General features: G+C 35.2%; 1 protein-coding gene across 1 annotated transcript in view; it reads right to left on the minus strand.

Moving 5' to 3' along the window:
* The window catches only part of LOC131034103 (F-box protein At1g70590), an 82,200-nt gene that overhangs the window by 52,342 nt on the left and 16,526 nt on the right, over positions 1 to 13,332 (minus strand). Inside the window, exon 3 of the mRNA XM_057965479.2 lies at positions 8,893 to 9,026. Coding sequence (XP_057821462.2) covers positions 8,893 to 9,026 — 134 coding nt within the window. The remainder of the gene's footprint in view (positions 1 to 8,892; positions 9,027 to 13,332) is intronic.

The raw sequence follows: 13,332 nt of genomic DNA on the forward strand, positions 1-13,332 counted from the left end.
GCCCATGGAAGTATGTAGACTGGAAATTCATTATTGTATGGCTTCTCACTTTAAACACAAAGCTGAATTATATTCATACTAGCATATTAACATATCTAAGATGGATAATATTACCTAGAATAAACAAACCTTGCCCCGATGGCAGAATGAGTCAGATCACGCACACGCACACACACACGCATACATACATACACACACATGTGCACACACGTGTGGGCATGCACACACACGCACACAAATGCAGACCTATATTTATAAACATTGGTTATTATAGTATTATAGTTGATCATGTTACATATAAACAAGACCCTGTTGGAAACATGTAACTATCTGTGTATAGTGCTTGTGAATTTAGGAAAAGAAGTTAAATCTCATTCCTCTTATTCTGCATAATTGAATGTTATTTATTGAAATGACTAGCAATTTGTAAAGTGGAATCATTGTCGATGTCCAATTTGAAAAAGAGGTGTGTGAACATAACGACCACATAAGTTTTACATGAATTGTATTTATAAAATTTTGGCCAAAGTAATGCAAAATCACTACTTGTATTGCTGGTTCACTGTGTCTAAAGCTACAAATTAATCAAATGTTTCGTGCATAGCTAGAGGGTATCTATAAGTTCTACGATAGATTATTTGCATTATTACACAACACTATTTCTCAGATGGCTTGATGACCTTGGAGTTTCCCCGAATATCCTACTCTCACAAAGGGTAGGACCACTTCCAATAGGAAGGTGTGCGGGAAAACACTACTCTGCAATTGGATGAAAAGCACTTGGGTGATGCTCTCCCTCTTGCAGTTGAAGGATGAAGACATGGATTATCAGAGGCAAAAGATCAATTTCACATGACTTTGTATTGATTATTGATCTTGACATTGTAATATTATATCTAAGACATTCTATTAATATTAAAATACGGATCTCCACATCTAGATGAGATGTGGAATGTATTTGAAACATTGAATTATATGTTACTCTATATGTCCTCTTGATGTTCCTAAAGGAAAATGTAAATTACTATTTTGTTAATTCTATGGGCAGAAAATGAAAATTGAAAGACTTATTTCTCAAATGTTATGAGTAGATTTACTCTTTTATTTCATTTGAAGCAATCACAATGAAACTATTGCAAGATATGAAATCAAAAAAATGATAATTTGATCAATGGACCAGTTGAATTTATTACACATGGGACTTGGTAAAGCTTCCTAAAGATAAGAAACTAGTTGGCTACAAATGGATTTTCAAGAAAAAATTCAATTTTAATAGCAAGATTGAGAAGTACAAGGCAAGGTTAGTGGCTAAGTGATATTCCTAGGTGGAGGGAATTGATTTTGTTAAGATTTTTTTCTCTTGTTGCGAAGCTTACATCTACCATATTTATGTTATTTGTCATTAAGATTGTCTTTAAGGTTGAACAAATGGATGATACGACAACCTTTCTTGCATGGGGATTTGGAGGGAATCTACATATCACAACTAAAAGCACTTTGTGGTGAACAGTAAGGACAACATGGCTTGCAGGTTAAAAAAATTCATGGTCTGAAATAATCCCCCACAATGTGATATCAAAAGGTTGATTCATATGTTTTAAACTTGGGCTTTGTTAGAGCTAAGTTGGATCACTATGTTTACTTGACCGGATTAGTGACCTATTTACTATTATTGTTCTTCATGTCGCTGACATATTCAACAATAGTAGTAAGGAAACAATTGAGGCTCTTAAAACTCAAGTTTCTTTACAATGTGACATCAAGGATACAGAGGCAATTAAGTTTATCTTAGGAATGGAGACTAGGAGGAATAGAGCTAATAAAAAACTTTGGATTGGTCAACGGAAGTATGTTAACTTTGTTTTGTAGCAATTATGATGTAAGACTACAACACAATGAGTATTATCATTCCTATGGGAACAAAGCTTTGATTATGCCATGGTTTGCACCAAACTAAATATTGCCCCAAGCAATGGAAGTCCTATGCAAGTATATGTCCAATCCACAAAAGGAAATTTAACTATGGTAAAGAGGGTTCTCAAGTATCTTTGAGACACATTGTGATTGGAAGATTCAATTTTCTATCAAGGAGGACCAATCATGAGTAGGAACTCATGGATTCTAATTGGGCAAGAGATATGCGTAGAATGAGGTCTACCAATGGGTTATGTTTTTAGCTTGTTCAAAAGATCGATTGGGTAAGTGAAAGATGGGTAGTTGTTCTTTCAACAACAAAGGAAGAATATATGGAACCTACTCATGCCCAGTAGGAGGAAGTCTGACTTCAAAGATTGTGTTTGAATTATGTAATGTCCCCGTTTTCGCGAGCATTAGAGTTCGAGGAGTTAGCCTATTTTTGGACCCTTGTAGGCTAACAGGGTATGGATAAGGGGGTAAGTGATGCAGTATCTTGAGGAGTGGTCAGTCTATTCGTTCTAGTTCAGTGTTGAGTTCAGTTTTGGTCTTCGTTTCACCAGTTTCTGACATCATATGAGGGTTTCCTATTTTTTAAGGAATAATTGCTAAAAATGGACATGGTCCTATTTTCACTGGCATGGCAAACTGTGGCCCCAGCTTCTGACGGATTCAATTTCTGAGCAATAATGAGGGAGATATGAATTTTTAAGTGGTTCTCGCAGGCAATTAATGTTTTAATGAAATATTAAAATAAAATCATAAAGTGCATCACTATAATTTATTTAAGTGAAAATTTTAAATCTCCTAAGTTGGGCGTCCCTTTTTGGGTTAAGTGGGGAACCCTAAAAGCAAGTTATTATTTTTAAAACCCTAAAAGCTAAAATCGCACCATTTGGGTATTTAGGCGGCCAAGATGAACTTAGACCTCATTAATTGGATATTGAGCATTTGACATTTCTTCTGAGCACTTGGCTATAGCGGCTAGGGTCTGGACCTGTTTTGGAGAGCGTACATTCTTCAGAATTCAGTAGCTTTGAAATTGTGAAAGATCAATCGAATTGTTGCAGCTTGGTTGGCTTCATTCGAAAGTCAAATTGAATCAAATTGGGGCAGATTTGGCTTCTTACAAGGCAGATTTGTTGTAGGTTTTATATTTGCTATTATTGCTGATAATTTTATGTGGTTTGGAAGTTTCTTTCCCAAACACACAGCTTGCTCAGTTATTGGCGCCATCTTCTTACTGTTTGGGCGTCTTAATATTAAATAAGAGCAGATCTGAATTGTTTTCAGAATAAAAATCAGAACTTTGTAAGTTGCTGGTTTGAATCTTTTAATTTCAATAAATTGGCTAAGGACCTACGGGTATGCTTCTAAATTCCCCACTTTCTTGTTTCAGCTGATTAATTTCATGTATTCTTTCAATATTGAAAATTAAAGAGATCCCTTGTGCAACTTCTATCTAATTCTGAAAGACCATCTCTAATAATCAAAAACACAGAAAAAATATTAAATTACAGCAGATTGAAGAATTGAACAAGCAAGGGTTCATCACAAATTATGGGTTTAGTCAAGTTACAATGTTGATTAAGTGTGACAATCAAAGTGCCATCAACTTGGCAAAGAACCCAATCTTTCATGAGTAAGCTTAGGATATTGTTGTGTAATATCACTTTGTTCATGACATGGCAAAGGACAAAAGGGTTATGGTCAAGATGGTGAATACTTCTATGAACATTGCAAATGCATTGACAAATCCCATGAGCACAACTAAGTTCAAATGGTGTATGATGTTTATGGGGATCAACCCCTAGCATTCATTTCAATATGTTGAGAACCCCTTATGATTTTTTCAATGTATAAAAGTGAGAGATTGTTAGGACTAGGTTCTGTAAGTCCTAAGTCTAGTTGAATTATTTATTATTAGTAAATATTGTAAAATAATGTGCCCACATGGAAAGGGGTGCCCATTTGGGAGTAAACTTGAGACTTCTTATTTTTTGCACTTTGCAAATTATGATGCTTTATTAGGATTCTTGAGATTCCTTAATTGACAAATTTGAAGAGTTGATTTCTGCTTAGCCTTACTAAAAGCTCTCAACTTCTATAGGGAACTTGATACTCTTGGGACATCATCAGATTCTCATTTTTATGGACCCCTTGTGCATGCTTGTAGGGATCATGCACCAGCTTAAGTTAGTTAAGTTAAAGATAAATAAAGATTAGACCCAAAGAAAGCTTGTATTGTAATCACTGGGTAGTGATATGGTGATGAGCTGCTTGCATTGTAATCACTGGGTATGTGATATGGTGATGAGCTGCTTGTATTCTTCGAGTTGATTGATAATCTATCGATTTGTGGAAAATGTGAATCTTGTTAATTGTTGGTTCTGGATTGCTGCACCACTTTGATTGCTATCCTTACTCCTACTAGATGACACCATCCTCACTCTTTAGGATAGATTAGCTTCAATTTAGCCATTATCTGCTCTGTGTATGGTTGCACTCAAGTGATTCGCTATTCTTGAGAAGGTGACATATTGATGACCTAGATGATTGAGTTACCCATCTTTGCTCTTGATGATAAATAATAACTAATTGATTTGTCAAAATGTTTAGCTAATGATAATGAATTTCCAATAGGCTTATCTGATCAAAGTGGTCCACTGGGTCGGCAGCTGGTGTGGTGATGAATTCCGTCCTTTAAACCTCTCTCTATTCCCATTTATGTGCTCATTTTCATTTAAAAGTAACTGCTTTCTCATTGTAAATTCTTAGTTTACACATTTCCTCTTCCTCTGCATATTCATTTTAGTTTATCTGAGATTTGTTTGATACTTTTATTCTTTGATAAGAAGATGGCATTTTTCATCATGCTTAGCTAATGATAACGAGTTTGCAATAGGCTTTGTGGTATTTTTCTTGACAAGTAGGTGGTCATTTTGACACACTGTGAAAAATACCACCTACATGTCAGTGGATCAGCTAAAGGGGTTCTATAATGAATGGTCCATAAGGCACATCACTTGCTGAATGTTTTAAAAAAGGGACAGTAAGCTATGTGAGCTTAATCTCAGGGAAAACTCCATAACTATACGCTTAAGTCGGAGTAGTGCTAGAATGGGTGACCTCCTAAGAAGTCCCAACGCTTCACCCCAGTGAGCATCACCTAGATGCAATGAATGCTAAAATGGACCATTCATGCTTATGAGAGATGGGTTGTGAACCATTACTGACGCAATGAGTGCTAAGTGAATCATTCATGCTCATGAGGGATGCATTTGTGTGAAACACTACTCATGAAATATGGGCAAATGAATTTGACTCAAAAACTAAGCAGTTTAATCCTAATAAAGCAACATAATTTGGCACACTACAAAAAAATACCACCAGTTTTTTAAACAATCAAAGTATCAAATAAATCTCAAATAAACTAAAATGAATACACCAAGCAAGAGAAATGTGTAAACTAAAAGCAATTACTTTCAAACAAAAATGAGCACATACATGGTAATAGGGAGAGGTTTAAAGGTTGGAATTCATCACCTGACCCAATGGACCACTTTGATCCCTTCTATGCATTCCCAAGCACATCAAAAAAGCTCTGTTTTCATCTTTTCACTCCAAAACAATCAATCAATAAAGTGGCACTTCAACTTATTCTCAACTCCACCACTTGTGCAAGAATGGATGCATGATAATTGTCTCTTTTTCTACTCTTTTCTCTTCCCAACAAGAGTAACAAGTTCTATCAAGTCCCAAAAAGGTACAAGGTTCCATACGCAAAGTCAAAATATATACATGTGCATATCTGAATAGTAAGTTTGAATATTGAATAAGTTTTGCCTCTCAATAATAGGCATGGTCTTTTGTCTGTACTTGAACCTCTACTCTTTTATTCTATATAGATATGTCCATCATTTACTCAGATACCATGCTTTTGTTCAGTAATTTCTACCAACACTGTACATTTATGTCCTCTTTGCACTACTGGTCAATTAAATACATGCACTTTTTCAGCTTTGACTTCACATTACTTTAGTAATAATTTTCAATATTACAATTTAACTTTTAATATATGAAATTCCAAGACAATAACCCTTTCAATGTTAATTAAGCATGACACTTCACCATGGCACCACATCATCAAAGCTAAGTCAACCCAGTCAATCTACTTTGTCCAAATTTCCAGTGTCTCTAGAATGTGTCACACACAATAATTGGAAAGCAATTTCTGCAATGTTTCTCACCATGAAGTTTTCTGTCCCAAAATACCTTTCTTTAAAGCCACCTCGGAACCAATTCCACTCATTCAACCACCCATGGAACTCTGCAGCCTCTCTAACTGGTCATGCTATCACTCTTATAATTAGCATATAAACCAGGTTCCAGATGAGATTATAATATCTTAAATATGAAAATGTAAAACATAAATAAGTAGAGTACTTTCAAAAATTAAATTACCATAGAAATTTCCAAATAAGTAATTTCATGAGATGATAAACATCCATTCATCTAAAAAGTTGCAAGAGTATGTGATAATAGTCCATAGCATCCATAATATCATGATATCTTAAATATAAAAATGTTATATGTAAATAAATAGAGAAAATTCAAAAAAAAACAAATTACTGTACAAATTTCCAAATAAGTCATTTCATGCAATGATACACATCTATTACAAAAATCCATGATAATAATGCATAGCATCCATATATACAATTGTATCAAAGTACAAAAGTCCTCCTTAATGTCCAAGGTCTGTAGATGCATCAGTCACATACATTAAGTAGGTCAGGCAAAATTCAGCATAGCTTTGATACCCCTTGCTTGCGGGATATCTTTATCAATTTTCAAGAATCCAACTTTGCTGACCTTGCCATGGCTTCAGCTATTTTCTGATTGGCAGGAAAATATATCTGAATATGTCTGTTGTTCCAAATTAATGTCCTCAGACATGTTTAGCTATTCATTGTTCTGATTAGTAATCAGTTAATCAGAAGCCAGTTCGCCCCTTCTCAATTGTTGAAGCATTGAACATGAGTTGCAAGCTCTGGATAAGCTGAAATGTCCTTACAACTTTAGAATGCACACCTTGTGCACAATTATCATCTAAGACAATGTTTTAAATGGCCTAATCATTGAATTCATTACTTATGAGCCATTTCTAGCAATTTATTTGTTTTTCATGCCGAGTTTGTTGATCCCAAACCAGTAAGAAGAAATAAAATACCACTGCAAAATTTTCCATTAATTCATCTATCTTTATTATAGGAGAAATGAACACATCTTGTACAAGTTCCTGGAGATTTGGAATCAACCAAAGCTTCAAACTCACATTCGTCCAATAGACAGACTGATTCTAGAAGTATGCCTAATTACTCAAAATAGAGATTAGCAAGTACAAAATTTAAAATCATGACTAAAAATCTTGGATTTGACTTGATTGAACATTGAATTTTACTTTGCATGGGCAGACAGTCTCCATATTTCTTCTACGTTCCTTTAATTGCTTCTGTACTTATTGCAATATTTTCTATTAAACCTTCGCATTTCAGTTTTCTCTTGATATTGTGCAAGCAAAGGTTTATCAGTGTGCAGGGTTCATATCCATAGATTGCTTTGAAAGGACCCATTTCTATGGATATGCATATAGTATTACTGTAGGTAGGTTCTGCAATGCATAATTTCTCTTTTCTTCTTGTTCGTGAAAACTTGGCACACCCTCTGTACCTGATTCACTCTTTCAATTTGTTTCCATCCAATTATGTATGATCTCCACTATAGATGTTTAGTTGCATACATATGTGTTGAAAAATATCTCTCCACAAATTTCCTAATTTTAGTTATCTCACTTGCAATATCTTTGGTATAGCATATTGCACATTGAGCATTCACCTCACACTCTGCACATTTATTTTCCAGTCTTCATCCCTTTCACAAAGTTTTCTTTCTTAAATACAAATTAAATAGATAAATTTTGCCACTCTGTACTTATTTTTTACATCCTCGAATCTTGGAAACCCAATTCTATACACATGCAAACCTGTCAGACATCCTTTATTGGTGCCATGTTCTTATTCGAGACATGATTGAGTTATAGTTCTAGTTTTTCAATAATGTATTTTTTTAACACACAAATTTTTTGTTGAGTCTCAAGTCTGAATCAAAATTTATGTTTGCCCAGTCCACTGTTTTTTGAATTATGACTATTACTAAAACCAATTATAGGTGTGAAATAATGAGTGAAGCCAATAAAGACTATAAAATTATATTACTGAATCATAAAGATACAGTATTTGAAAGACCAGTTTAAGTCAGATAACTTTCAGACTAGCTATTCTCGGTCCCACATCAACTTTACTAGAAACATAAACTATGTTTTAATTTTTATTACAAAACTTTACCACAGAAAAACAAGAAAACCACTAACATCATACGATAATATTTGACAATACATCAGATACTAAGACACTAGGGCCATTAATAATATTTTAACAGAAGCTGGAAGAGTAAACCTCAATGAGCAATAGGAATAACTATTTCCACATATTGTTGCTTACTATCTCAGAATGAGGTGATGGAAGAGTAAACCAGGCTTTATGTATACATTTGGTAGGTGAAAACATTATCTCTTCTAATTGATATCTATAGAGTACTCTGCGTAAGAAATAGCATTTTGAAAAATAATAGATCTACAAACAAAAATCTAAATGCAATATAAGCTACTAGCACGATGATATCACAAAAGACAGATTATATGGAATATTCAGGTTGCTCAAAATTGCACAGACGAGAAAAGCAATCTGATTGGCAATACCTTTTGCTTTGTTTGCCATTAACAAGATATTTATTCGAAAACAATTTAATAAACCAAGTACAATTTTTTCCATCTAGACAAAATAGATTTAAGATGAAACAGTTTAATATTGCTCAAAAATACAAATGTGCATTTGCATGCAAGGATAGTCCACCCACTGCTTTCACAGGATTGCATTCTACACCTCGGCCTTGCTGAAGACAAAGGGCAAGGCTATATTGAGCTCGTACATGCCCTGCAAAAGCAGCTCGATAGAACCACTTCACAGCCTCTTGAGAATTTGAAGGCCCCACTGCACATAAGTGAACCAGTATCAGAAAATGACTAGATATTCCGTTGTGAACAACCAAAACACTTAAACAGAACTCATTCTTCTATATACTTGAAGAAACAAAGGTATCTCCAAGCACAACGAAATAAACCAGAAGTTTCTTGCAATATAAAATACAGAATATAAAGAGTTGGATTTCAAAAAGAATATCGTAAAAACCTGTATTTACAAACCAAAATTACTTGGCAATTACAAATTATAACTACATAGTTAAGATAGTTTAGGTCTAACAACACAGCAACCATCCTACAAAACCACCAATAAAATATACTTCTATAAATATTTCTGTGATGTTGCATGCATGAGGGATCGTTCTCTGTCCAACAATTGAACCTTAGATGTGCAGTGAATTATCAAGCTTTGTGTAATCGGCAACAACATCCAGACCCGAATGGTGGATGAAATGATGGTGAAACTTTTTAATAGCTCCCATTTTGTTCATTTATCCAAAAATTAAAGAAAGAAAAAAAATGCTACGTAACTCATAGTATTTGCTAGCATCTATTTCCTCATTTTGATTCTTGAACAAAATATTTAGACAGGAAAGGCAACAGTCGAACAAAGCATAAATTTAATTTCTATAGAGGTCGGGAAAGGTAGTATAGCATGTAATGTGAGTGTAGTTTCCTTCATGTTAACTACCAGACCATGCTATGACTACCTAGGTAGTTATTGCAGGTGATGGAAAAAACTCTTGAGAGCTTGCATCTCCTGGAACTGCTGTTGGGTTTAAAGTAATTTAACAATTTCTTTTGGCCTACTCCTAGGCACTTTTTACCTCGTATTGACTTCCTCTTCAAGCTCAACCAAAAGTATCCCATGAAATAGATTCCTCCTCTCGCCCCTACCCACCTATGGTTATCTTGCCTTGATCAGTTGCTCATGTTCCCTACCCTTATCACAAATAGAGGTAAGAAACCAATGTCAAATGACCCTCCCCATTCTTCTTCATCTCGAGAATAGACTCAATAAAATTGATTGGCTAAATTGGCCAAGTGTTGTCGTCATGACACCACTAAAGCTAATTCTAACCCACCAACTCTGATCCCCCTCTAACCCCAAGAGAAAAGACCTAAGTTGTCTCGGCTCCTTCCATTGAGCCTCCCTTTCTTCCATTGACTCCAAACCACCCCATCCTACCGGCCATTGACCTCCCTAATGTTAGTGCGATCTCCAACTCCACCATATCCTCCATGGTGCCATTCATGCATACTCATTACCAAGAATTTCTTGAGTTGAAACACTCCTATAAATTTGACATCACTCCTACAGAAAAAGATTGTCAAGGAGTATCTAGTGAAGTGGAAGAATTTAGCAATGGAGGATGCTACATGGGTGAGTGAGTAGATTTTACAGCATCCTAAGTTGCAATTGCTTGAAAAACAAGCAATCCTGGATGTCATGTCCCCTCCTTGACTGTTATATATATATCCTAAATGAAGTAATTATTATTATTATTATTAATTAATATAATAATTACCAACGAATAACAATTTGAAATTTATTTATTTAATAAACATTATTATTTAATTAATATTTATTATTAATAATATTCTTGAAATATTCAAATAAAAATAAATTAATATTATATTATAAAAATAATTTATATATTATAAATTACAAACATAATTTACATATTCTTAATTGTAAACACTATTATTAAAAAGGGTGTTGTGAGATTCAATGAAAGACACTAGCCGATTGTCTATTAGCCAAAACAATGTGATTTGTATCAAGTGAAGTTCATATCGATATGCTGGCTGATGCTTCAAAAGTAACATCCAATTTAATTAATATGTACACTTAAGTATGTTTGGAAACGTGTATCCAAAAGTGCAGTTTATAAGATACATACAAAATGATTACTCATAAGTCAAGGAAGGATTGTTGACTTATTGGAGCGCTTGATGACAAAGCAATGGTTTGAGGTGGCAGTAGTCAGTGATTCGTCTTAAATAAAAACATTAATTAAAAAGCACCAATTTGTAACAGGCAGCAATTGGCATTAGTAAGGGATGTGATCTGTTAATAGAAATAAACATTTGATTAATGTAAAGAGATACGATATGAAGGAGTTGATACGATCTGTAAGGGATATGTCTCTTCAATATTAAAGAGGTGCGATTGTCAAAGGACATAGTCATCATGGGATATGATTCTTCATTCGTGAAGAGATATGTCTCATGCATAATAATATATATAAAGGATCGAAGGAGGAAAGTGGGGATCATCAATTACTTCTTATTCTTTTACATCCTTATTGAATGGAGGAGGAAAACCTGCAGCTTCGATTTTTATCTAGGAAGTATGGAATGAATGGTAATGCAAAAAGAAAAGGCTGAGTCAAGGGAACATGACTGCTAGATCAGATCAGAATTGTTTTTGAGTTACATGCAGTAAACATCCTTGTTCTTAGCGGTATGCATGGGGGTGGCTTAATATGCATGCTTTGTGAAGTATGGAAGAGCGAAAACAAAAACAGAAAACCAGAACAAAATATACAAAACAATCAGACACCAGAATTTATCGTGGTTCACCAAATGGCTACATCCACACTGAGCAGAGGAATCTTTTATTATATCAAAACTGTTTTTATACAATCACACAGCAGCAACATATATAAGACACAATATACGCATAAGCTGAAGAGTCAGCAATTGGAGGGAAAATAGAAGTGTCCGTTGGCCTTTAGACTTAACAATCTCCCACCTGAATGCCAACGGATGCTGCCACTGATCAAACATTCCCCTGCTCTATTTCCAATCTTACTTCAGTTTAACAAGACCAAGAGAAGTCCTGGCACATTCGAACTTCTCTTTGGGAACAACCTTGGTTAAAATATCTGCCGGATTGACCTTAGTGTCAATTTTTGCAACTTTTAACTTGCCCTCTTCCATCACATGGCGAACAAAATGAGCATGAATGTCAATATGTTTAGAACGACGCTGAGATGAATGATTGTGAGCCATAAAGATAGCATTGTGACTATCACAAAACAAAACATAATCACTTTGTTGACAATGCAAATCCCTAAACAATCGTTGTAACCAGATCATCTCCCTGGCACCTTCGGAAAGAGCCAAATACTCAGCTTTGGCGGAAGAAAGAGCAACTGAATGTTGCAGCCTTGAGACCCAACTAATGGCAGCTCCAGCAAACATGAAGGCATAGCCAGTAGTAGACCTCCATTTATCTAAATCCCCGGCAAGATGAGAATTAGTGAAACCTTGGATCTATACATTATTGCCACCAAAACACAAAACATAATCAGAAGTGCCCTTAAGATACCTCAATATCCATTTAACTGGTTCCCAATGAGGCTTCCCGGGATTGGACATAAATCTGCTTACCACTCCCACAACATGAGCAATGTCAGGACGAGTGGAGACCATAGCATACATAATACTACCAACTGCAGATTTGTAAAGAATACCTTCCATAAACTCCTTATCCTCTTGGGTCTTTGGACACAAATCAGAAAATAAACGAAAATGAGCAGCAAGGGGAGTAGAGACAATCTTTGCATCAGCCATACCAAATTTGTCTACAACTTTGTCAATGTATGCCTTTTGTAACAACATGATCTCCTTCTTCCGTCTATCTCTAGTGATTGTCATTCCAAGAATCTTCTTAGCAGCGCCTAAGTCTTTCATAGAAAATCTTGTAGCTAATTGTGCCTTCAACTCAGAAACAATCCTCTTACTTGTACCAGCAACCAACATGTCATCAACGTAGAGTAGAAGAATAACAAATTCTCCATTAGGAAGCTTCTTATAATAGACGCAAGGATCAGATTCACATCGTATGAAATTGTGCTAAGTCATGAAGCAATCAAACTTGAGATACCATTGTCATGGGGCTTGCTTAAGCCCATATAAGTTGCGCTTCAACCGGCAATAAAGATGTTCTTGTCCCGGTTGTGTAAGTCCTTCCGACTGCTCCATGTATAGTGATGGGGAGAATCTCACAAAAGAGTTGCACCTTGTTTAATAGGTAGGTAAGAGATGTTTTAGTGGGCTTCCATCCTTGTTCACACCCTGCTCTTGTCCAATATCAAGTCAAACAGCTAAACTCCTTTAGAGTGCTCCCTATCAACTTGTTTGCTCCTATTACTCACAAGCATGGCTGGGATTCACTAGAGTAAATCCAACCATCAAGTTGTCAAAACCTCCAACATACACTTGCAGGGGTCTCAGGGGGTGTAGAGAAGGTGTTTCAATTCCATTCATGTGTTTCTTTGATTGGTTTCTCTCCATTTTCCCATCGC

This window comes from Cryptomeria japonica, chromosome 10 (genome assembly GCF_030272615.1).
Source record: "Cryptomeria japonica chromosome 10, Sugi_1.0, whole genome shotgun sequence".
Lineage (NCBI taxonomy): Eukaryota > Viridiplantae > Streptophyta > Pinopsida > Cupressales > Cupressaceae > Cryptomeria > Cryptomeria japonica.